The 26,980-nt window shown below is 45.2% G+C and overlaps 1 protein-coding gene across 1 annotated transcript in view; it reads left to right on the top strand.

The window, feature by feature from the left end:
• msraa (methionine sulfoxide reductase Aa) overlaps window positions 1–24,747 on the top strand; it is a 119,453-nt gene extending 94,706 nt beyond the window's left edge. The window contains exon 6 of the mRNA XM_035794131.2: window positions 24,122–24,747. Coding sequence (XP_035650024.1) covers window positions 24,122–24,286 — 165 coding nt within the window. The 3' untranslated portion in view covers window positions 24,287–24,747. The remainder of the gene's footprint in view (window positions 1–24,121) is intronic.
• Window positions 24,748–26,980: the final 2,233 nt, after the last annotated feature.

Here is a 26,980-nt window from a genome sequence, read left to right as displayed (position 1 = left end):
GGAGAGTGCAATGGCAGAAGGGGGAGGGTAGAAGGTTAAAGAGAGATGGAGGGAGTGAGAGAGAGAGAAGGAAAGGGAGAGTGCAATGGCGGAAGGGGGAGGGTAGAGGGATAAAGAGAGATGGAGGGAGTGAGAGAGAGAGAAGGAAAGGGAGAGTGCAATGGCAGAAGGGGGAGGGTAGAAGGTTAAAGAGAGATGGAGGGAGTGAGACAGAGAGAAGGAAAGGGAGAGTGCAATGGCGGAAGGGGGAGGGTAGAGGGATAAAGAGAGATGGAGGGAGGGTAGAGGGAGAGAGAGAAGGAAGAGGGAGAGTGCAATGGCAGAAGGGGGAGGGTAGAAGGTTAAAGAGAGATGGAGGGAGTGAGACAGAGAGAAGGAAAGGGAGAGTGCAATGGCAGAAGGGGGAGGGTAGAGGGATAAAGAGAGATGGAGGGAGTGAGAGAGAGAGAAGGAAAGGGAGAGTGCAATGGCAGAAGGGGGAGGGTAGAGGGATAAAGAGAGATGGAGGGAGTGAGAGAGAGAGAAGGAAAGGGAGAGTGCAATGGCAGAAGGGGGAGGGTAGAGGGATAAAGAGAGATGGAGGGAGTGAGAGAGAGAGAAGGAAAGGGAGAGTGCAATGGCAGAAGGGGGAGGGTAGAGGGATAAAGAGAGATGGAGGGAGTGAGACAGAGAGAAGGAAAGGGAGAGTGCAATGGCAGAAGGGGGAGGGTAGAGGGATAAAGAGAGATGGAGGGAGTGAGACAGAGAGAAGGAAAGGGAGAGTGTAATGGCGGAAGGGGGAGGGTAGAGGGATAAAGAGAGATGGAGGGAGTGAGACAGAGAGAAGGAAAGGGAGAGTGTAATGGCGGAAGGGGGAGGGTAGAGGGATAAAGAGAGATGGAGGGAGTGAGACAGAGAGAAGGAAAGGGAGAGTGTAATGGCGGAAGGGGGAGGGTAGAGGGTTAAAGAGAGATGGAGGGAGTGAGACAGAGAGAAGGAAAGGGAGAGTGTAATGGCGGAAGGGGGAGGGTAGAGGGTTAAAGAGAGATGGAGGGAGTGAGACAGAGAGAAGGAAAGGGAGAGTGTAATGGCGGAAGGGGGAGGGTAGAGGGTTAAAGAGAGATGGAGGGAGTGAGAGAGAGAGAAGGAAAGGGAGAGTGCAATGGCGGAAGGGGGAGGGTAGAGGGTTAAAGGGGACAAGCGATGACAATAGTTGGATGTGCATGTGGCCAATGGAAAGTGAAAGGTCAATATGGCGGGGTTGTTTGCTCATTGTCTCCTGGGTTACAGGGAGAGGGAGATGGAGACAGGGATGTCCCCCTTCTCCACGTTGGGGGGTTTAGGCCAGGGTTATTCATATTTATTGCGTCGGAGTGTTGCCGTCTGAGGTGCTGCATCATGCCACGCTGCGGCGGGGGGTGAGCGAGCTGCCCCGAGAGAGGGGGTTAGGAAGGAGGAGGAGAGGGGGATCCAGAGTGAGGGAGGGAGGTGTTTGGGACACTGGGGCACTTCACTCAGTGGGGTCTCCCTCCACTGACCTTCCTCTGCTAGGACCTCTAGGAAGTAGATCAACAAAAGTGACCCATTCCCCCAATAGATGGATGGCTGTCAATAACAAGTCTAATAACAAGTCTAATAACAACAGTCGTTGCCATCTCAGTTTATTTCAGTAAATGATGGTGTAGGAAATGAAATATCAAGCTGGACCCATTTCAAGGCTAGGGTTGAGGGGTTAGTATTGGTTTGGAATCAGATGGCCTGGGCTGAAGCAATATGCTGAGGTACTGTAGCAGATGTTTTCATTTCAGATGTAATATGCATGTCTTTGATCTCCAGTCATTTCTAAATGGCTGCAAATTGCTTCTCATTCTCTCTAATATTCCATATCCGTTTGCAAACCCTGGAGAGTCCCCCTTGTCAGTGTACACTTTGCTTAACTTGAAAAGGTACACATAAAATACTTCCGTTTATAGATTCTTCCTTTTCATCTGTTTTGATCTATATTGCAACTGGCGCATTGCAATGGGGACCAAATTAGTAAACATTCTAGATGTTATTTTTACCATATGTTTTAGACAAAATATTTGCATTGAAATTATTGTATGTCCTCCTGGTATAATCACTGTAAAACCAGATCAGGTTGTTCTATCGTAGTCTTATATGTCAAGCAAACTGAGTTCGGACACAAGACGGAAGAGGAAGCGAGATATCCCACTCCCTGGTTTTGTCTGATTACCTTACAGTCAATGAACTACTCAGACCAGACCCAGCTGCTATCACATTGGTGTCTATGGAAGATCCACCCATGTTAAGCAGACCAGAACTGACCATTTCTTTCAATGGTAAACGGCCTGAGTGAACTATCTTTATTTATCCACCATCGTTGGTCTCACCTCACCTCACGGCACCACCATATCCCAACTCATCATCCAAGCTACACTTCCACACTGAGGACACAAAAGGTGACCCTTCCTTTCTCCAACACTAGGGAGGACTGTGCCCCATTCACCATTCACATCATGGCACCTGACTGACACACAGTTCCCTTCTCCTCATCTCAGAGAAATTTAAGTGATTTCATGCTCCTCTCTCAGGACTGGAGATAAAACCTCTGCTATGGCCGGCTTGTTCCCATCTATTAGTGCGTCAACAATACACAGGTTTCTACCTCAGAGGCTGTCGACGACGTGTTCTGCTACTGCTTACCTCTCCTCGCTGCCGAGAAGACCGGCCACCTCCACCAATTAGGCCGACTGTCAGTGTGGGTGAGAGATCTGTCTGTAATTAGCTAGCTAGCTTCGCCTGCCTGCCCACTGTTATACCTCATTAAAACAGAGACTTCTCCATCACACCATTAGGATAACTCTACTCTCACATCATCAATGCTGTTGACTAGTGCAACTATCATGCTATCATGAACCTCATATTATCATTAACTTGTATTATAATTTTACGGCCTCTTGTGTGAGGTTATGGATTTTTATGGCCAGATATTGATGTGGACATAAGGATATAGCAATGCTGTTTAGTAGCTCATATGGTATGGCGTAGAGAGTAAACTGAGCTGTGTGTGTGTGTGTGTGTGTGTGTGTGTGTGTGTGTGTGTGTGTGTGTGTGTGTGTGTGCATATGCCCGCACTGTGCACAATATTCCTTTCAACAGAACAACTACTGAGGTTGCTGCAGCTCCACAGACAGACTATTGTCAAGGTGATGACAGGCCTCACCGTAGATCTGATTTAGGGGGGAACCACGGCAACCATTGTGCCCTTGATTCAAGGTGACAGCAGGGAGTCACTGCAGTTTTAATGGCCAGGGCCAGGCAGGGGTTGTGACAGCAGTGACACTGTGTCACTGTGTCATCCACAGAGCCATCAGGTCATGGTGGGGTAGATTTTGACTGTTTTCTGTGGACAGCAGTCACTGATGTAAGGCCCAACTGAACCTCATGACAGGGCTAGGAATAAAGAGATTGGAGAAAGACAGAGGACTGTTAGAGAGGAGATATGGTAGACATAAACTAACCTAGGCTGTTAGGGAGAAAGACAGAGGACTGTTAGAGAGGAGATATGGTAGACAAATTAACCTAGGCTGTTAGGGAGAAAGACAGAGGACTGTTAGAGAGGAGATATGGTAGACATAAACTAACCTAGGCGGTTAGGGAGAAAGACAGAGGACTGTTAGAGAGGAGATATGGTAGACATAAACTAACCTAGGCGGTTAGGGGGAAAGACAGAGGACTGTTAGAGAGGAGATATGGTAGACAAACTAACCTAGGCGGTTAGGGGGAAAGACAGAGGACTGTTAGAGAGGAGATATGGTAGACAAACTAACCTAGGCGGTTAGGGAGAAAGACAGAGGACTGTTAGAGAGGAGATATGGTAGACATAAACTAACCTAGGCGGTTAGGGAGAAAGACAGAGGACTGTTAGAGAGGAGATATGGTAGACATAAACTAACCTAGGCGGTTAGGGAGAAAGACAGAGGACTGTTAGAGAGGAGATATGGTAGACATAAACTAACCTAGGCGGTTAGGGAGAAAGACAGAGGACTGTTAGAGAGGAGATATGGTAGACATAAACTAACCTAGGCTGTTAGGGAGAAAGACAGAGGACTGTTAGAGAGGAGATATGGTAGACATAAACTAACCTAGGCGGTTATACATTTACATTTACATTTAAGTCATTTAGCAGACGCTCTTATCCAGAGCGACTTACAAATTGGTGCATTCACCTTATGACATCCAGTGGAACAGCCACTTTACAATAGTGCATCTAAATCTTTTAAGGGGGGGGGTGAGAAGGATTACTTTATCCTATCCTAGGTATTCCTTAAAGAGGTGGGGTTTCAGGTGTCTCCGGAAGGTGGTGATTGACTCCGCTGTCCTGGCGTCGTGAGGGAGTTTGTTCCACCATTGGGGGGCCAGAGCAGCGAACAGTTTTGACTGGGCTGAGCGGGAACTGTACTTCCTCAGTGGTAGGGAGGCGAGCAGGCCAGAGGTGGATGAACGCAGTGGTTAGGGAGTTAGGGAGAAAGACAGAGGACTGTTAGAGAGGAGATATGGTAGACATAAACTAACCTAGGCGGTTAGGGAGAAAGACAGAGGACTGTTAGAGAGGAGATATGGTAGACATAAACTAACCTAGGCGGTTAGGGAGAAAGACAGAGGACTGTTAGAGAGAAGATATGGTAGACATAAACTAACCTAGGCTGTTAGGGAGAAAGACAGAGGACTGTTAGAGAGGAGATATGGTAGACAAACTAACCTAGGCGGTTAGGGGGAAAGACAGAGGACTGTTAGAGAGGAGATATGGTAGACAAACTAACCTAGGCGGTTAGGGAGAAAGACAGAGGACTGTTAGAGAGGAGATATGGTAGACATAAACTAACCTAGGCGGTTAGGGAGAAAGACAGAGGACTGTTAGAGATGAGATATGGTAGACATAAACTAACCTAGGCTGTTAGGGGGAAAGGGAAAGAGGACTGAGAGTAAATACAGTGTACAAAAGATTAAGAACACCTTCCTAATATTGAGTTGCACCCCTGCTTTTGCCCCCAGAACATCCCTGTCTCCTCCTCTTCATCTACACTGGTTGAAGTGGATTTAACAGCTGACATCAATAAGGGATCATAGCGTTCACCTGGATTCACCTGGTCAGTCAATGTCATGGAAAGAGCAGGTGTTCCTAATGTTTTGTACACTCAGTGTGTGTGTGTGTGTGTGTGTGTGTGTGTGTGTGTGTGTGTGTGTGTGTGTGTGTGTGTGTGTGTGTGTGTGTGTGTGTGTGTGTGTCTGTGTCTGTGTCTGTGTGTGTCTGTGTGTGTGTGTGTGTGTGTGTGTGTGTGTGTGTATGAGGGAGGTGAAGGTGAGTCTCCTCCCTGGTAATGGGGAGTTGCTCTCCAGCTGTGACAGCCCCTCACTTGCACACCCTCAGGGATCCCCTTTCCCCTTCTCTTCTCCTCTCTTCCCCTCTTCCTCTCTTCTCTCATGGAATGACTGAGTGACTGGAGGCCATGGCCGGGCTAATTATCTGTTCCCCCTCCGTTCGCTAGCTGCTCTCGTTATTTCCTGACCAGCTTGCCGGGCCCCGGCCTTGTCCCCTCCACCTCCCCTGTACCCCCCCCATCTGTGGCAATTTTTGATGGAGCGGCGTGGCATGCTGTTCCCCGACATCCTAATGCACCAGACCAGTTGGTTTAACAAACACGGCGCTGCCAACCATCTGCCGGCCAAATCTGTCTTGAAATTGCTTTAGTAGCAAACTCAACTTTCTTACCCTCCTCTCTCTGTCCTTCAGACATAATGACTTGAAATGGTGGGAGGACAGAGGTTGAGTAAATAAGGGTGATGTTGTGGGTGTCGGGGGAGAGATCACACTCACTCGTATTGGAAGAGTTGGAAGACTCTAATATACATGAGTTGTGATTGCTGGGGTTACTGTAGATTATGTCTGTCTTTCTGTCAGCTTGTCTGTCCACCTTGGGAAGATTAATCTGTCATGTTCATCCTTCCTGTTGACCTACAGACTGAACCGTGGCCTCTTTTCCAATGATTTCTGTCTTCTTCTCCCTCTGTCACGCTGTTGGTCGTTCAGAGTCGAGGATGGTTGTACAATAACACAGCTATTACTTTAGGATTATTACACAGCTATTGATTATACACACTATCCAATTACCTGGTTCTCTCAATGGGCATTCTAAGATCTAGCCTCAAACACCACACACACACACACACACACACACACACACACACACACATCCATCTCTCCTATGATGGCGGTGAAGCTGTGATGGTCTGTCCCCATCTCATCATCTCATCTCAGGGTGTGAACAGCCATGCTACCTCACTAGTGTCAATCATTCTCCTGTCCTGCTGTCCACTTACGGCCTGTCCTTCATAGTTCCCATCCCCTACCTTTAGTTTAGTAAAGGAGTGAAGCAGCCCATCTTATTTCCTCCCTTTTGCTCTCGTCTCACATGCAGACTTGCCCGTTTTGGTTTCTGAAGGTACCGACAGGAGACCAAAGCAAGTGGTATGTAATCACATTCCCCTAAACATTATGATGGACAGAGGGCCTGCTCTGCCAGGGAGGGGAGCCAGGTCAGTGATGTCACTCTCGGTGCCAACAGCAGAGACCACACACACACATGAACAAAGCTGGGCATGTAGAACACACACACACACACACACACACACACACACACACACACACACATGAACAAAGCACACACACACACACACACACACACACACACACACAAACACCAAATTTACAAAGACACACACACGTGCATGAACTTCATACACAGCCGCACATTAGGATAGTACCACTATAAACTCAATGAGCTGACTGAGTCTTAAGAGAGATTGTTCTCCTTTTCTGTCCATTTACTACATAGTGTAGATTCTAGTCCTGGCTGTCAATGGTGGACTCATTAGAAATGTTTTAAATGTTTCACATTGTGAAATTAGCCAATTATAGAGCATTGTGAATGTCCCCACATCCCATCCCCATTCTGACAATCTCAGTCAGGAAGGAACACGTTGACATAGAATAGATGTTTTCTTTCTGCTCATCTGCTTCGAGAACAAAGTATTGTCATTCACAGCCATTTGTAACGGGGGAGAATGAAGCCGTTTCAGCCACTCTCCTGTTCCGTTCTCCATTCAGCTTTGACCAGCAGAGTTGGTGGATTGGGAAGCGTCTGGTTAATTTGATGTCAAGGTATTGAACGTGGATGCTCTGCTGGCTGACTTGATTGTATTGTCCACGTGGGGAGTGATTGGGGAGCTCTCTGTGTGAGGCACTGCACTGCAGGAAATTACCTCTGAGGCTGGGGCTGAGGGGCTAAAGAGGTGTCCTCCGTTTCTCTCTCTCACTCCCCCTCTGCTCATACATCGCTCATTGTTCTGAGGTAGTAGTGTGTAGGTTCCTGAGGTAGTAGTGTGCGTGTGTTCCTGAGGTAGTAGTGTGTGTTCCTGAGGTAGTAGTGTGTGTTCCTGAGGTAGTGTGTGTGTTCCTGAGGTAGTTTGTGTAGTGTGTTCTTGAGGTAGTAGTGTGTGTGTTCCTGATGTAGTAGTGTGTGTTCCTGATGTAGTAGTGTGTGTTCCTGAGGTAGTAGTGTGTGTGTGTTCCTGAGGTAGTGTGTGTGTTCCCTGAGGTAGTAGTGTGTGTGTGTTCCTGAGGTAGTAGAGTTTGTGTTCCTGAGTTAGTAGAGTTTGTGTTCCTGAGGTAGTAGATTTTGTGTCTTCCTGAGGTAGTAGATTTTGTGTCTTCCTGAGGTAGTAGTGTGTGTTCCCGAGGTAGTAGTGTGTGTTCCTGAGGTAGTAGAGTTTGTGTGTTCCCGAGGTAGTAGTGTGTGTGTGTGTTCCTGAGAGAGTGTGTGTGTGTTCCTGAGAGAGTGTGTGTGTTCCTGAGAGAGTGTGTGTGTGTTCCTGAGGTAGTAGTGTTTGTGTTCCTGAGGTAGTAGTGTTTGTGTTCCTGAGGTAGTAGAGTTTGTGTTCCTGAGGTAGTAGAGTTTGTGTTCCTGAGGTAGTAGAGTTTGTGTTCCTGAGGTAGTAGAGTTTGTGTTCCTGAGGTAGTAGAGTTTGTGTTCCTGAGGTAGTAGAGTTTGTGTTCCTGAGGTAGTAGAGTTTGTGTTCCTGAGGTAGTGTGTGTGTGTTCCTGAGGTAGTATGTGTGTTCCTGAGGTAGTATGTGTGTGTTCCTGAGGTAGTATGTGTGTTCCTGAGGTAGTAGTGTTTGTGTTCCTGAGGTAGTAGTGTTTGTGTTCCTGAGGTAGTAGAGTTTGTGTTCCTGAGGTAGTAGAGTTTGTGTTCCTGAGGTAGTAGATTTTGTGTCTTCCTGAGGTAGTAGATTTTGTGTCTTCCTGAGGTAGTAGAGTTTGTGTGTTCCTGAGGTAGTAGTGTGTGTTCCTGAGGTAGTAGTGTGTGTTCCCGAGGTAGTAGTGTGTGTGTGTGTTCCTGAGAGAGTGTGTGTGTGTTCCTGAGAGAGTGTGTGTGTTCCTGAGAGAGTGTGTGTGTGTTCCTGAGGTAGTAGTGTTTGTGTTCCTGAGGTAGTAGTGTTTGTGTTCCTGAGGTAGTAGAGTTTGTGTTCCTGAGGTAGTAGAGTTTGTGTTCCTGAGGTAGTAGAGTTTGTGTTCCTGAGGTAGTAGAGTTTGTGTTCCTGAGGTAGTAGAGTTTGTGTTCCTGAGGTAGTGTGTGTGTGTTCCTGAGGTAGTATGTGTGTTCCTGAGGTAGTATGTGTGTTCCTGAGGTAGTATGTGTGTTCCTGAGGTAGTATGTGTGTTCCTGAGGTAGTATGTGTGTTCCTGAGGTAGTAGAGTTTGTGTTCCTGAGGTAGTAGAGTTTGTGTTCCTGAGGTAGTAGTGTTTGTGTTCCTGAGGTAGTAGAGTTTGTGTTCCTGAGGTAGTGTGTGTGTGTTCCTGAGGTAGTGTGTGTGTGTTCCTGAGGTAGTATGTGTGTTCCTGAGGTAGTATGTGTGTTCCTGAGGTAGTATGTGTGTTCCTGAGGTAGTAGTGTGTGTTCCTGAGGTAGTAGAGTTTGTGTGTTCCTGAGGTAGTAGAGTTTGTGTGTTCCTGAGGTAGTAGTGTGTGTGTTCTTGAGGTAGAAGTGTGTGTTCCCGAGGTAGTAGTGTGTGTGTGTTCCTGAGGTAGTAGTGTGTGTGTTCTTGAGGTAGCAGTGTGAGTTGCCGAGGTAGTAGTGTGTGTGTGTTCCTGAGGTAGTAGTGTGTGTGTGTTCCTGAGGTAGTAGTATTTGTGTTCCCGAGCTAGTAGTGTGTGTTCCCGAGGTAGTAGTGTGTGTTCCCGAGGTAGTAGTGTGTGTTCCCGAGGTAGTAGTGTGTGTTCCCGAGGTAGTAGTGTGTGTTCCCGAGGTAGTAGTGTGTGTTCCTGAGGTAGTGTGTGTTCCTGAGGTAGTAGTGTGTGTGTGTTCCTGAGGTAGTAGTATTTGTGTTCCCGAGCTAGTAGTGTGTGTTCCCGAGCTAGTAGTGTGTGTTCCCGAGGTAGTAGTGTGTGTTCCCGAGCTAGTAGTGTGTGTTCCCGAGGTAGTAGTGTGTGTTCCCGAGGTAGTAGTGTGTGTTCCCGAGGTAGTAGTGTGTGTTCCTGAGGTAGTAGTGTGTGTTCCCGAGGTAGTAGTGTGTGTTCCTGAGGTAGTAGAGTTTGTGTGTTCCTGAGGTAGAGTTTGTGTGTTCTTGAGGTAGAAGTGTGTGTTCCCGAGGTAGTAATGTGTGTGTGTTCCTGAGGTAGTGTGTGTGTGTGTGTGTGTGTTCCTGAGGTAGTGTGTGTGTTCCTGAGTTAGTAGTGTGTGTGTGTCCGAGGTAGTAGTGTGTATTACCGAGGTAGTGTGTGTGTTCCCTCGTTCCTGTATTGTGCACTTATGGATCACGCCTTTATTTTAGGCCTAGACATCCCTTTGTTGTAGCAAACTGTGTCTTGGATGCAATGCTATATAGAAAAATGATTGAGCTGTGTGTGTGTGTAGAATTAGGGGCTGGGGTGGAGGGACTTACTAACTGACTGCAGTGTCCCTGTTTTACCCCTGACTTGCCAGTGTGATAACTCCTGATTCCTATGGGTGGACCTCGTGCTCGAGGGCTGCTCCCTTTGTGTTAGCATGAATTATTCCTAAAAATGAATTTCATCTTTCAATAATTCCTCCTCATTTGCTCGCCCTCCCTCCTTATTTCTCAAATGTTTTTCTCCTCTCTGAGCGTCCATTTCTGTGCACAAAGGCGTGTGTGTGTTTATTGTGTCTTCTGTCTTCTCCCTCTTTCTAATCCTGCTCTAGCTTTTTAACATGCTGCGTCGGGTTCTATTTTTACTCACGTTTTCTCCCTCTCTTTTTTCTTCATTTTCCTGCCTTCCTGAAATGTCTGCAATAGAAGGTCATGTTAGGCTGCTTATCGCTACCTTTCACGTTTCTGCCGTTAACCAAGGCGCGCAGGTATTTGCATTCCAAATGAGCACTCTGTCTGACATGCAAATGAATTAGTTTGAATTATGCATTTCTCCATTTGGTAACATAACACAGCTCAGGGCCGCTGGAACAAACACAGCAGACACCGTCTGAGTCAGAGGAGAGGAGGACAGGGACGCCATTTTGGAGATTCTGCCACTAGCACTTCCTCTGACCCAGGATGTAGGTTAAGCTGTAGGGGAGTGTGGGGTAAATTAAGCCAAAGAATGAATGTAATCCGCACTTGTTTTGAGGAATCATACGCAAAATGTATAATTTGACCAAATATTTAGGAAGAGATCATTTCATGGAGTCTGTAAAGGAAGAAACCACATGGAAAAAGTGGGAAGCAAGTTAGGTCCAAAAAACTGATTTGAAACAAGTCAAATGAATGACATGATGCTTTTATTTAAACCAAAGTACATCATTTTAAGATTGTTCTATACATCATTTGGGGTCTCTATAAGTGTCAATATTAGGTCCTAAATCTAGCATGAAAGTGCATCTTTATAAGTGTGTGGGCTAATATAGTCAAAATATTTGCCTTGGGGTAAGTTGAGCCGTTGGCCATGGGGTGAGTTGAGCCAACAGCAAGTTGAGCAGATTTGAAGTGTTTTCTTCCCAGCTGTAACGCAAGGCATTTTCACTGGAATTTGAGGAAGCAACAGAGCTTGCCCTTGGTTAAAAGTGTTTGTTAGGTGTTAAGCCTGTATTAAAATGATTAAAAGACAAAACATGTATTGTGATTGTGTTTAAGAAATGTAGTGGTGTTGTTTCATTCAGTACAGATATGTGTAGGCGGCTTAACTTACCCTGTCCTGCCGCTCAACTTATCCCATACCTATTGTTCCAAGAGACAACTTTTTACAAATGTTTTCAAAACTGTAATCTTTATATGAATTCTGATTATTTCCAGGGATACACAACATCCTGAAATATATGTACATATCTTTGTTAGAAAGAATACTATATTTCCCTTGACGGAGTGATACTGAATGTATAAAATTGCTTAACCCTTCCCTTACGTGTGTGGCTTTCACACCCACAGAGATACAGTAGATCGTTCATAGTTTATAGAGTGGACAGATACAGTAGAATGTTCATAGTCCATAGAGTGGACAGATACAGTAGATCGTTCATAGTTTATAGAGTGGACAGATACAGTAGAATGTTCATAGTCCATAGAGTGGACAGATACAGTAGATCGTTCATAGTTTATAGAGTGGACAGATACAGTAGAATGTTCATAGTCCATAGAGTGGACAGATACAGTAGATCGTTCATAGTTTATAGAGTGGACAGATACAGTAGAATGTTCATAGTCCATAGAGTGGACAGATACAGTAGATCGTTCATAGTTTATAGAGTGGACAGATACAGTAGATCGTTCATAGTCCATAGAGTGGACAGATACAGTAGAATGTTCATAGTCCATAGAGTGGACAGATACAGTAGATCGTTCATAGTTTATAGAGTGGACAGATACAGTAGATCGTTCATAGTTTATAGAGTGGACAGATACAGTAGAATGTTCATAGTCCATAGAGTGGACAGATACAGTAGATCGTTCATAGTTTATAGAGTGGACAGATACAGTAGATCGTTCATAGTTTATAGAGTGGACAGATACAGTAGAATGTTCATAGTCCATAGAGTGGACAGATACAGTAGATCGTTCATAGTCCATAGAGTGGACAGATACAGTAGATCGTTCATAGTCCATAGAGTGGACAGATACAGTAGATCGTTCATAGTCCATAGAGTGGACAGATACAGTAGATCGTTCATAGTCCATAGTCCATAGAGTGGACAGATACAGTAGATCATTCATAGTTCATAGAGTGGACAGATACAGTAGATCGTTCATAGTCCATAGAGTGGACAGATACAGTAGATCGTTCATAGTCCATAGAGTGGACAGATACAGTAGATCGTTCATAGTCCATAGTCCATAGAGTGGACAGATACAGTAGATCGTTCATAGTCCATAGAGTGGACAGATACAGTAGAATGTTCATAGTCCATAGAGTGGACAGATACAGTAGATCGTTCATAGTCCATAGAGTGGACAGATACAGTAGAATGTTCATAGTTCATAGAGTGGACAGATACAGTAGATCGTTCATAGTCCATAGAGTGGACAGATACAGTAGAATGTTCATAGTCCATAGAGTGGACAGATACAGTAGATCGTTCATAGTCCATAGAGTGGACAGATACAGTAGAATGTTCATAGTCCATAGAGTGGACAGATACAGTAGATCGTTCATAGTCCATAGAGTGGACAGATACAGTAGAATGTTCATAGTCCATAGAGTGGACAGATACAGTAGATCGTTCATAGTCCATAGAGTGGACAGATACAGTAGATCGTTCATAGTCCATAGAGTGGACAGATACAGTAGATCGTTCATAGTCCATAGAGTGGACAGATACAGTAGATCGTTCATAGTCCATAGAGTGGACAGATACAGTAGATCGTTCATAGTCCATAGAGTGGACAGATACAGTAGATCGTTCATAGTCCATAGAGTGGACAGATACAGTAGATCGTTCATAGTCCATAGAGTGGACAGATACAGTAGAATGTTCATAGTCCATAGAGTGGACAGATACAGTAGATCGTTCATAGTCCATAGAGTGGACAGATACAGTAGATTGTTCATAGTCCATAGAGTGGACAGATACAGTAGATCGTTCATAGTCCATAGAGTGGACAGATACAGTAGATCGTTCATAGTCCATAGAGTGGACAGATACAGTAGGAGTTAATGCTTCAGTATGGAGTAGCTCCATGGTTTGGGATGTGACCAAGGAACCTGTGTGTGTTCATATGAGGAGTTAATATTACTGTCTGCCTTCCTCACCTCTGTGTTCAGTAGACATAGAAAGCTGTTGAAGAGACCCAAGCCCCCTGGATCTCCCAGGAAGGGGTGCTTGTTAGTCCCCCTGGGGGTAGGATAACCCCTGACCAGGAGCCCCCAGCTAATGAAGGAGTGAGCGAATGATTGGAAGGAGGGGTAAATGATGGATGGGGTTTAGAGGAGAGGTGTGACCTTTGTTCACAGCATGTCACTCTCAGCTGATTAAGGCTAGTGTGTTCTCAGCCAACATAAAGACAAAGAAAAGAGTTCAGACGCATAAAACTGAATTTTCCGTCTCTTCCATTGAAGCAAACAAGCAAAAGAAAAGGGACCTGCAGGGTACTGGCCAGACTGAATTGGAGAGTGGATGAATGTCAAGTCCCTTAGCTTCCATCCACTGCTAAAGTGCTGTCTCCTAGACCTACCATCACTCACTGCTTAGACACAGAAATGAGAGATAAACATGTCATTCTTCTTCTGCATGGTTTCCTTTGTCTCTCAGGTGAACTATGAGCCATCTGCTGCCAGACTGACATGTACGCATATGCAAAAGTATGTGGACACCCCTTCAAATTAGAGGATTTGGCTATTTCAGCCACACCCGTTGCTGACAGGTGTATACAATTGAGCACACAGTCATGCAAACTCCATAGGCAAACATTGGCAGTAGAATGACCTTACTGAAGAGCTCAGGGACTTTCAACGTTGGTACCTTCATAGGATGCCACCTTTCCAAGTCAGTTAAGGGCTGTTATTGTGAAGTGGAAACACTCAGCTCGCGAAGTGGTAGGCCACACAAGCTCGCAGAATTGGACTTCCGAGTGCTGTAACACGTAGTGCATAAAAATCGTCTGTCGTTTGCAACACTCACTGCCAAGTTCCAAACTGCCTCTGGAAGCAACGTCAGCATAAGAACTCTTTGTCGGGAGCTTCATCAATTGGGTTTCCATGCCCGAGGAGGAATAATGGTCTGGGGCTGTTTTTCATGGTTCGGACTAGGCCCCTTAGTTCCATTGAAGGGACATCTTAACGCTACAGCATACAATGACATTCTAGACAATTCTGCTCAGGGTTTTCAACGTGGTACCGTCATAGGATGCCACCTTTCCAACAAGTCAGTTTGTCAAATTTCTGCCCTACTGGAGCTGCCCCGGTCAACTGTAAGTGCTGTTATTGTGAAGTGGAAACGCTCAGTCGCGAAGTGGTGGGGCACACAAGCTCACAGAACGGGACCACCAAGTGCTGTAGCGTGTAACAATTGCCTGTCCTACACTACGTGTTGCAACACTCACTACCGAGTTCCAAACTGCCTCTGAACTCAATGTCAGCACAACAACTGTTTGTCGGCAGCTTCATGAAATTAGTTTCCATGGCCGAGCAGCCGCACGCAAGCCAAGTGTGCAATGCCAAGCGTCGGCTGGAGTGGTGTAAAAACTCAATATTCACTTACATTTAAGTCATTTAGCAGACGCTCTTATCCACTTCATTTCACAATAAGGTACAGAAGTGAAGTGAAACTTCCAGAAGCTGTTAAATGAGGGCCAGGTTGACAGGATGGGTAGTGTAATGTCTAGTACACATGAATTGCAGTACACATGAATTACAAGTACCCCTCAAGATAAACTTAATTTTAACTAGAAGAAATCCTGTACAATGCATAGTAATTACATTGTACTTAGGCAAATATTACGATGCTTTGAAATAGTTAACCCAGATGGTTCATTTTATTTTGATGGTAAGTGCTAGCAATTATGTTGAGTGAAGATATATTTTCAACAGTGGACATTTATGGATAAGTAATTAGAGCCGAATCTTTCAGACACCCAAGACATCCACGAGGGGTCACAACCTTTGTAACAGTTGTTACTGAATCGAATAAAGCTGAGAAGAAATGAAACACAGAAAGTTTGTGAATTTAGTGGAAACCATCCCATTTGTAACAAGCACGGTAACAAGAATTCATTGTTACACCTTTGCAATTACAGACCGCAATACTTGTTAGTGTGATAGTCAGTTAAGAACAAATTCTTATTTACAATGACGGCCTACCCCGGCCAAACCCAGACGACGCTGGGCAATTGTGCGCCCCCCTATGGGACTCCCAATCAAGGCCGGATGTTATACAGCCTGGATACGAACCAGGGACTGTAGTGACGCCTCTTGCACTGAGATGCAGTGCCTTAGACTGCTGCGCCACTTGGGAGCCCCTTAAAATAAAGTTTTACCTAAATATACCCAAGTTTTCCGCACTGATCATGATGGAACTGTGTGATGACAAGTGCCAGGTCTTGCACCATGCGTCAAGTTCAAAGTAACGGTTTGAGCTCCATAATGATTTACATTTGTATTTTTACTACCATTTCTATTTGGCCTTCATTATAACGTCATTATAACGACATCATAACCACCATCGATAAAAGACAGTACTGTGCAGCCGTCTTCATCGACCTTGCCAAGGCTTTCGACTCTGTCAATCACCATATTCTTATCGGCAGACTCAGTAGCCTCGGTTTTTCGGATGACTGCCTTGCCTGGTTCACCAATTACTTTGCAGACAGAGTTCAGTGTGTCAAATCGGAGGGCATGTTGTCCAGTCCTCTGGCAGTCTCTATGGGGGTGCCACAGGGTTCAATTCTCGGGCCGACTCTTTTCTCTGTATATATCAATGATGTTGCTCTTGCTGCGGGCGATTCCCTGATCCACCTCTACGCAGACGACACCATTGTATACACTTTCGGCCCGTCATTGGACACTGTGCTATCTAACCTCCAATCGAGCTTCAATGCCATACAACACTCCTTCCGTGGCCTCCAACTGCTCTTAAACGCTAGTAAAACCAAATGCATGCTTTTCAACCCATCGCTGCCTGCACCCGCATGCCCGACTAGCATCACCACACTGGATGGTTCCGATCTTGAATATGTGGACACCTATAAATACCTAGGTGTCTGGCTAGACTGCAAACTCTCCTTCCAGACCCATATCAAACATCTCCAATCGAAAATCAAATCAAGAATCGGCTTTCTATTCCGCAACAAAGCCTCCTTCACTCACGCTGCCAAGCTTACCCTAGTAAAACTGACTATCCTACCGATCCTCGACTTCGGCGACGTCATCTACAAAATTGCTTCCAACACTCTACTCAGCAAACTGGATGCAGTTTATCACAGTGCCATCCGTTTTGTCACTAAAGCACCTTATACTACCCACCACTGCGACTTGTATGCTCTAGTCGGCTGGCCCTCACTACATATTCGTCGCCAGACCCACTGGCTCCAGGTCATCTACAAGGCCATGCTAGGCAAAGTTCCGCCTTATCTCAGCTCACTGGTCACGATGGCAACACCCATCCGTAGCACGCGCTCCAGCAGGTGTATCTCATTGATCATCCCTAAAGCCAACACCTCATTCGGCCGCCTTTCGTTCCAGTACTCTGCTACCTGTGACTGGAACGAATTGCAAAAATCGCTGAAGTTGGAGACTTTTATCTCCCTCACCAACTTCAAACATCAGCTAGCTGAGCAGCTAACTGATCGCTGCAGCTGTACATAATCTATTGGTAAATAGCACACCCATTTTCACCTACCTCATCCCCACAGTTTTTATTTATTTACTTTTCTGCTCTTTTGCACACCAATATCTCTACCTGTACATGATCATCTGATCATTTATCACTCTAGTGTTAATCTGCAATATTGTAATTATTCACCTACCTCCTCATGCCTTTTGCACACATTGTATATAGACTCCCCTTTTTTCTCTGTGTTATTGACTTGTTAATTGTTTACTCCATGTGTAACTCTGTGTTGTCTGTTCACACTGCTACGCTTTATCTTGGCCAGGTCGCAGTTGCAAATGAGAACCTGTTCTCAACTAGCCTACCTGGTTAAATAAAGGTGAAATAAAATTAAAAATTAAAAAATTAAATAGTATATAAAGGTAGGCTAAATCAAATGAATTAATGGAATGATAAGAATGTAGGGAAGGGAAAGAACACTAAATTGGCAGTTAAATATGCGTGGTTATTAGGCTACTTATGGTCAGTACCGATAGTGGCTAATAATATTTAACATAGGCTATAGCCTATAAATTGAAGGGAACAGAAAAAGTTGTGACATATTATTAGAACATTCTAGAGCACAAAGGTTACATTTGGTGTGACTTTTTGCCTTGTCATCCAATTTGGCTTGCGTCTCCACATTTAATCATGTGGAACATAATGGCACAGCATTTCATACTTCACTGTAGGAAATGGGCATAAATAGGCCTACCTGTCATGTTGATATTGGTACACCCTGATCTGTTTCACCTGTCCTTGTCCATGTCTCCACCCCCCTCCAGGTGTCGCCCATCTTCCCAATTATCCCCTGTGTATTTATACCTGTGTTCTCTGTCTGTTTGTTGCCAGTGTTTTTCCTGTCAGCTCCTATCGTTTCCCAGCATCTCATTTCTCGTCCTCCTGGTTTTTGACCTTTGCCTGTCCTGACCCTGTACCTGCCCGCCTGACCTCTGTCCCTGAGCCTACCTGCCGTCCTGTACCTTTGCTCCACCTCTGGATTACTGATCTCTGCGTGTCCCTGATTCTGCCTGCCGTCCTGTACCTTTACCTTACCCTGGATTATCGACCCCTGCCTGCCTTGACCTGTCTTTGCCTGCCCCTGTTGCTACAATAAACATTGTTACTTCGACAGTCTGCATCTGGGTCTTACCGTGATTCCTGATAGATATGCTTTTCAGTTCCCTTCCATATGACTGGTTTCTAGAACAATTATAATTTAGCCTATATTTACAATCTCCTTACTCAAACAGATAACTGTCACGCCTTGGTCTTAGTATTTTTGTGTTTTCTTTATTTGTTTGGTCAGGCCAGGGTGTGACATGGGTTATTGTGGTGTGTTTTGTCTTAGGGGTTTGTGGGGTGTCTAGGTAGTCTATGGCTGCCTGAGGCGGTTCTCAATCAGAGTCAGGTGATTATCGTTGTCTCTGATTGGGAACCATATTTAGGCAGCCATATTCTGTGATTGTTTCGTGGGTGATTGTTCCTGTCTTTGTGTTTGCACCAGATAGTGCTGTTTCGGTTTTCGTTATTTCATTTCATTATTTTTGTAGTTTCTGTATGTATAGTTTTTCCTTCATTAAAATATCATGAATCATCATCACGCTGCATTTTGGTCCGATCCTTGTTCTACCTCTTCGTCAGAGGAGGAGATAGTAGAGAGCCGTTACAATAACTCATGTACCTAGGTCTTATCAATAGCTCTTTTCATATCAATGTATAAAGGACAGTGCATGGAGACTGCTGTTATTTTTATCTTTACCTTATTCATGGTTTCCTCGCTCATAAAGGTGGTGGATTATTTGACAAATACTATATTTGGCTACAGAAGTGCCATTTCTTAACGATCTCTGCAGCTTTAGTACAAAAACAAATCCTGTGGAATGACGTCAGCACATACTGGAGGAGTTACTGGCTAGCTACAAGTGGCTAGCTTAGCTAACAAACTAGCTATTCGGTCGCGGCGTGCATGACCAGAAAGACGTCAATGAACCACCAAAAACACACCTCATTTCTGTTATAAAATTGAAAAAGAGGAGTTTTTTGTGCCTAAAGCCGACCTTTAAAGCTAATTTCCTGCAAATGTTTTTTTGTTGCCATTCTGTGTTCATAGGCTACATTGGGGTGGGCGAATCGACCTGTTCTGAATATTGAGGGGGATGTCTCCCCATCCCCCGTGGCAATTTTGTCTAGGATTTACACGAGCGTAACTCGGGTCTGAATTTCCGCCATTGTGTAAATGTCTTTCCCTGAAGATGCTAACAAACTGTAACAAAGGAATACAACATATGGACATTCTAAATAGTGGCAGCTGTAGTTCTATACATTAAGAACATTCATCTTGAAATCTAAGTTACACCCCCACATCCTTTGTTTCTCCTACCTGCATCCAAGGTTGTGCATGTTTTATGGGGTCCTTAAATACACAGGGTGCTTTAGACGTGTGCTGTTGGAGTTTCCTTTGGCGTATTATAGGCTCTTAACGCAAAATGGGATATTTCACTCTTCACAAATCCTTTGTTGCCCAGAAATGGACTAAAAATGGTGATTGGGATTTAATGTCCTGCCAATGTCTCAGCCTGTTGGACACCAGGCTGCTTACCTTGTTTTGTTCCACAAAAGCCTTTTGTCTCAAGCTCTTGCTCTGATCCATTTTCCAGAGCTGAGTGGGAGAAAGAAATGCCACCTGCCACTGCATTATCTTAGCTACACTCACACTTGCACACAGACCTTCCTCCCACCTCGCTGTGACAATAAGTGTTAACACTGCCCACTGTAGCTCTGGTCTCCCTAGCGACCAGGCTTCTTGGGGAGGCTGCCATAATCGGTGAGCTCAGAACGATGGAGTGCTATCCAGGCTCGGTACCGCTACGGAAACATGCCTGTCTCCAATTCTATCTGGCGGTGCCAGTTTGGCCAGGTGCCAGAGGGGGTTGGCATGCACCCGGTGGTGAGCTGCGGATGGCGATAGCTACCTGCTGGGTGTCCACGCAGAGATATTCAGAGGGAGAGAGAGAAAGGGAGAACGAGGTAGAAAGGAATAGGGGAAGAATGTGTCTGACAGAGGAGGGTATGGAAAGGGGCAGTAATTAGGGAGAGAGGACTGAGTGGTAAATGGGGGTTGATGAGGCTGAAAGAGTTAGAGAGAGGCTTAAATGTCTGTGGAGATCCTTCCATGGCCTATATGGAAGCTGGGTTATAGGGGTGGAGCTGGGCTATATGGGTGGGGTATAAGGGTGGAACTGGGGTCATATGGGTGGAGCTGGGCTATAGGGGTGGGGTATAAGGGTGGAACTTGGGTCATTTTGGTGGAGCTGGGGTTATAATGGTGGAACGGAGGTCATATGGGTGGAGATGGGCTATAGAGGTGGGGTATAAGGGTGGAACTGGGGTCATTTTGGTGGATCTGGGGTTATAATGGTGGAATTGAGGTCATATGGGTGGAGCTGGGGTTATAATGGTGGAACTGGTGTCATATGGGTGGAGTTGGGGTTATAATGGTGGAGCTGGGGTTATAGGGGTGGAGCTGGGGTTATAGGGGTGGAGCTGGGGTTATAATGGTGGAGCTGGGGTTATAATGGTGGAGCTGGGGTTATAGGGGGGGAGCTGGGGTTATAGGGGTGGGTGTAGTTAGGACTAGAGTTCAGGCTGAGGGTATAGTTAGAACTAGAGTTAGGGCTGAGGGTATAGTTAGAATTGGAGTTCGGGCTGAGGCTATAGTTAGAACTAGAGTTCGGGCTGAGGGTATAGTTAGAACTAGAGTTAGGGCTGATGGTATAGTTAGAACTAGAGTTAGGGCTGATGGTATAGTTAGGACTAGAGTTAGGGCTGAGGGTATAGTTAGAACTAGAGTTAGGGCTGAGGGTATAGTTAGAACTAGAGTTAGGGCTGAGGGTATAGTTAGAACTAGAGTTAGGGCTGATGGTATAGTTAGGACTAGAGTTAGGGCTGATGGTATAGTTAGGACTAGAGTTAGCGCTGAGGGTATAGTTAGAACTAGACCTAGGGCTGATGGTATAGTTAGAACTAGACCTAGGGCTGATGGTATAGTTAGGACTAGAGTTAGGACTGAGGGTATAGTTAAGACTAGGGTTAGGGCTGAGGGTACTAGAGTTCGGGCTGATGGAATAGTTAGGACTAGAGTTAGGGCTGAGGGTATAGTTAGAACTAGAGTTAGGGCTGAGGGTATAGTTAAAACTAGAGTTAGGACTGAGGGTATAGTTAGGACTAGGGTTAGGGCTGAGGGTACTAGAGTTCGGGCTTAGGGTATAGTTAGAACGAGAGCTAGGGCTGATGGTATAGTTAGGACTAGAGTTAGGGCTGAGGGTATAGTTAGAACTAAAGTTAGGGCTGAGGGTATAGTTAGAACTAGAGCTAGGGCTGATGGTATAGTTAGGACTAGAGTTAGGGCTGATGGTATAGTTAGAACTAGAGTTAGGGCTGAGGGTATAGTTAGGACTAGAGTAAGGCTGATGGTATAGTTAGAACTAGAGCTAGGGCTGATGGTATAGTTAGGACTAGAGTTAGGGCTGATGGTATAGTTAGAACTAGAGCTAAGGCTGATGGTATAGTTAGGACTAGAGTTAGGGCTGATGGTATAGTTAGAACTAGAGTTAGGGCTGAGGGTATAGTTAGGACTAGAGTAAGGCTGATGGTATAGTTAGAACTAGAGCTAGGGCTGATGGTATAGTTAGGACTAGAGTTAGGGCTGATGGTATAGTTAGAACTAGAGCTAGGGCTGATGGTATAGTTAGGACTAGAGTTAGGGCTGATGGTATAGTTAGAACTAGAGTTAGGGCTGAGGGTATAGTTAGAACTAGAGTTAGGGCTGATGGTATAGTTAGGACTAGAGTTAGGGCTGATGGTATAGTTAGAACTAGAGCTAGGGCTGATGGTATAGTTAGGACTAGAGTTAGGGCTGATGGTATAGTTAGAACTAGAGCTAGGGCTGATGGTATAGTTAGGACTAGAGTTAGGGCTGATGGTATAGTTAGAACTAGAGTTAGGGCTGAGGGTATAGTTAGGACTAGAGTAAGGCTGATGGTATAGTTAGAACTAGAGCTAGGGCTGATGGTATAGTTAGGACTAGAGTTAGGGCTGATGGTATAGTTAGAACTAGAGTTAGGGCTGAGGGTATAGTTAGGACTAGAGTAAGGCTGATGGTATAGTTAGAACTAGAGCTGGGACTTAGGCTGGCGTGGAAGTAGAATATGGCCTCTGTCAATTGCATACTCCTCTCTCATCACCTCCTTCTCAAAAGGGATCCTCTGGCTTTTTCATCCAATGGGAGAAGGAGGTGAGTAGAGATGACGTGGGGAGTATGCAATTATTTAAAAAAGGCCCTTGAGAGAGAAGAGTTGATTCTGTGTTACCTCGCTCTCTCTCTCCTGTCCCCTCTGCAATGGCAGCTGCTCCAAACAGGTGCGTGGCTACCTCCAGGCAGATGGTCAGAGAAATGAGGTAGTTGGCAGGTTACTTCACACAGTCTTTCTTTCGCCACACACACACACACACACACACACACACACACACACACACACACACACACACCACACACACACACACACACACACACACACACACACACACACACACACACACACACACACACACACACACACTGAGCAACAGAACATAAGTGAGAGGGGGGAGGTTGGTGAGGTAGAGGAAGAGATGGTGAAGTAATGGAGGACTAAAGATAGAAAGAGAGAAATAGAAAATGAAAGAAAGAAAGATCCATTGTTGCATCATTTTTTGAATCTCCCAAGTGGTATTGCATTAAGGTACAGAATTATTGCATTAAGGTACAGAAGTATTGCATTAAGGCCAGAAGTATGTTTAGTGGATTCGGCTATTTCAGCCACACCTGTTACTGACAGGTGTATAAAATCGAGCACACAACCATGCGATTTCCAAACGTTGGCGTAGAAACATTGGCAGTAGAATGTGTTAGACAGAAGAGCTCAGTGACTTTCAACGTAGCACCGTCATAGGATGCCACCTTTCCAAGTCAGTTAAGGGCTGTTATTGTGAAGTGAAAACACTCAGCTCGCGAAGTGGTAGGCTACACAAGCTCGCAGAATTGGACTTCCGAGTGCTGTAACACGTAGTGCATAAAGATCGTCTGTCCTCGGTTGCAACACTCACTGCCAAGTTCCAAACTGCCTCTGGAAGCAACGTCAGCATAAGAACTCTTTGTCGGGAGCTTCATCAATTGGGTTTCCATGCCCGAGGAGGAATAATGGTCTGGGGCTGTTTTTCATGGTTCGGACTAGGCCCCTTAGTTCCATTGAAGGGACATCTTAACGCTACAGCATACAATGACATTCTAGACAATTCTGTGATTCCAAATTTGTGGCAACAGTTTGGGGAAGGCCCAACATCAGTGCCTGACCTCACTAATGCTCTTGTGGCTGAATGAAAGCAAGTCCATGCAGCAACGTTCCAACATCAGAGGGGGACCAACTCCATATAAATGACAATGATTTTGGAATGAGATATTTGACGCCATGTAGTGTAAAGCTACTCTCAACAATATCCCCCTGGAACATTACTTCTCATTTCTCAGCTAAAAATCATCATATTCTCACAACCCAGAACAATGAATTTGCTTCCAACCTGGATTTCTCTATATGCTGTGTATTATACCAGACTAGCGTACAATTCAAACCTTGCTTGCGGATGTCAGATGATATCCAGGCTGGTCCTATCCATGATTTTCCATAGAGGAGGAAAAGCAGGGAGTATGGCCCAGTGATGTGTACCTGCTTCAACGGCCCTGTACTGGGGGTTAGCCTGAATGATGTGTGTGTGTGGACCATATAAAAATGCTGCAGTCATTGGCATTGGGTATGCTGGGTCGTGGGGCCCTGTGACAGTGCACACACTCATAAACCCATTGCCCCCTCCCCATACACACACTGGGCACATCTGGAGCACGTGAGCAGACATCTGCCAGGGCCTCACCCGTAGGGGAATCCGGAATACTAATGACCCATCTATGTGCCCGTCTCTGCTCCACTGCTTTACAAATGAGAGAGAGCGAGAACTGCCAACAGTATTAAAAAATAGATTTTCTTTGTAAGAAAACACGTTCCTTTAACGAGTCATAAAAATGTTTTGAAAGTACTTATATGGAAGGAGGCAGCAGGAAATGGTTCAAAATGTTTCGTTTGTGTGGCTTTTAGAAAGTATTTCCCTTGTAATCATTCCTGGACTATTAATTCATGAAGGTCATTCCTAATGACATATCGTTGTTGTTTCTACAGGTCCTGATAGAGGGGGGCTTTGGAGAAATCACCACAGAGATAGCCGAGGCCCATGAGTTCTACTATGCTGAGGACTACCACCAGCAGTACCTCAGCAAGAACCCCCGTGGATACTGTGGCCTCAGCGGCACTGGAGTCTCCTGTCCAATAGGACTCAAGAAATAACCACCTCTGTCCAATAGGGAATGACCATCCGATTGGCTAGTTTTGTTTGACAAGTCTAGTTTCTATTAATTGAAATGGAAGTTGCCTTCATTCCGATGCAGTAATGAAGCATATTCAGAGTTTATATACAAACAGTTCATATCTGAGTCTTATTTCAAATGCTTTGGTAATCAATCACTACAAACGTAAATGAAAGCACATTGTCTTGTTTCAATCAAATCACCCCCAGTATGTACCCCAGTATGTACCAATATGTACCCCCAGTATATACCAGTATGTACCTCTGTATGTACCCCCAGTATGTACCAGTATGTGCACCAGTATGTACCAGTATGTACCCCAGCACATACCAGTATGTACCAGTATGTACCCCAGCACATACCAGTATGTACCGGTATGTACCAGTATGTACATCAGATTGAACTCTATGGGGTGTTGGTGGATTAAATTATTAAAATGCATGTTGATGTTTGGCTGGTTCCTTTGTGTGGTGATTGGCTGGTTCCTTTGTGTGTGGATTGGCTGGTTCCTTTGTGTGGTGATTGGCTGGTTCCTTTGTGGAGTGTTTGGCTGGTTCCTTTGTGTGGTGATTGGCTGGTTCCTTTGTGTGGTGATTGGCTGGTTCCTTTGTGTGGTGATTGGCTGGTTCCTTTGTGGAGTGTTTGGCTGGTTCCTTTGTGTGGTGATTGGCTGGTTCCTTTGTGTGGTGATTGGCTGGTTCCTTTGTGGAGTGTTTGACTGGTTCCTTTGTGGGATGTTTGACTGGTTCCTTTGTAGGGTGTTTGACTGGTTCCTTTGTAGGATGTTTGACTGATTCCTTTGTGGGATGTTTGACTGGTTCCTTTGTGGGATGTCTGACTGGTTCCTTTGTAGGATGTTTGACTGGTTCCTTTGTGGGATGTTTGGCTGGTTCCTTTGTAGGGTGTTTGGCTGGTTCCTTTGTGGAGTGTTTGACTGGTTCCTTTGTGGGATGTTTGACTGGTTCCTTTGTGGGATGTTTGACTGGATCCTTTGGGATGTTTGACTGGTTCCTTTGTGGGATGTTTGACTGGTTCCTTTGTGGGATGTTTGACTGGTTCCTTTGTGGGATGTTTGACTGGTTCCTTTGTGGGATGTTTGACTGGATCCTTTGGGATGTTTGACTGGTTCCTTTGTGGGATGTTTGACTGGTTCCTTTGTGGGATGTTTGACTGGTTCCTTTGTGGGATGTTTGACTGGTTCCTTTGGGATGTTTGACTGGTTCCTTTGGGATGTTTGACTGGATCCTTTGTGGGATGTTTGACTGGTTCCTTTGTGGGATGTTTGACTGGTTCCTTTGTGGGATGTTTGACTGGTTCCTTTGTGGGATGTTTGACTGGTTCCTTTGGGATCTTTGACTGGTTCCTTTGGGATGTTTGACTGGTTCCTTTGTGGGATGTTTGACTGGTTCCTTTGTGGGATGTTTGACTGGTTCCTTTGTGGGGATGTTTGACTGTTTGTTCCTTTTGGGATGTTTGATGTTTGGGTTTGACTGGTTCCTTTGTGGGATGTTTGGATGTTTGACTGGTTCCTTTGTGGGATGGACTGGTTCCTTTGTGGGATGTTTGACTGGTTCCTTTGTGGGATGTTTGACTGGTTCCTTTGTGGGATGTTTGACTGGTTCCTTTGTGGGATGTTTGACTGGTTCCTTTTTGGGATCTTTGTATTCCTTAAACTGGTTCCTGATTGGGATGTTTGACTGGTTCCTTTGTGGGATGTTTGATCCTGATGTTTGACTGGTTCCTTTGTGGGATGTTTGACTGGTTCCTTTGTGGGATGTTTGACTGGTTCCTTTGTGGGATGTTTGACTGGTTCCTTTGTGGGGATGTTTGACTGGTTCCTTTGTGGGGATGTTTGACTGGTTCCTTTGTGGGATGTTTGACTGGTTCCTTTGTGGGATGTTTGACTGGATCCTTTGGGATGTTTGACTGGTTCCTTTGTGGGATGTTTGACTAGATCCTTTGGGATGTTTGACTGGTTCCTTTGTGGGATGTTTGACCGGTTCCTTTGTGGGATGTTTGACTGGATCCTTTGGGATGTTTGACTGGTTCCTTTGTGGGATGTTTGACCGGTTCCTTTGTGGGATGTTTGACTGGATCCTTTGGGATGTTTGACTGGTTCCTTTGTGGGATGTTTGACTGGTTCCTTTGTGGGATGTTTGACTGGTTCCTTTGTGGGATGTTTGACTGGATCCTTTGTAGGGTGTTTGACTGGTTCCTTTGTGGGGTGTTTGGCTGATTCCTTTGTGGGGTGTTTGGCCTGTGTTAGGTGACCTCCTTTCCGTGACCCCTCCCCCCCACACTTCTTGTTGGCAGAGAGAATATTTTACAGGAATAAAATCCCTACATTAAAAATGTTAGCTGACATGGGCTAGTTGATCTGGACATTTCTGACAAGTTATAAATAGCTGTCTAAGGACTGACATGACAAGAGGAACTGATGATGAACTACCCAATTTAGAAATGTCAACTTGTGCCTTCTACTACTACAACTTTCAAGAGTAAGTTTAAAGCCGGACTGAGCCCCACAGTTTGGGAAGCACTGTTCTAATCGATGATCAAAGACATTGGGCTTTAACATATATTTTTTTCATGTAGTTTCTACACCTACTACAGGTCTACATTATGAATATGAAATAGTTTCCTATTGAAATGGCATATCTCTCTCTCTCCCTCT

Source organism: Oncorhynchus keta, chromosome 19 (assembly GCF_023373465.1).
Source record: "Oncorhynchus keta strain PuntledgeMale-10-30-2019 chromosome 19, Oket_V2, whole genome shotgun sequence".
In the NCBI taxonomy this organism is placed as follows: domain Eukaryota; kingdom Metazoa; phylum Chordata; class Actinopteri; order Salmoniformes; family Salmonidae; genus Oncorhynchus; species Oncorhynchus keta.
Note: the sequence above shows the minus strand (reverse complement) of the source record. Positions and strands in the feature narration are given on the sequence as shown.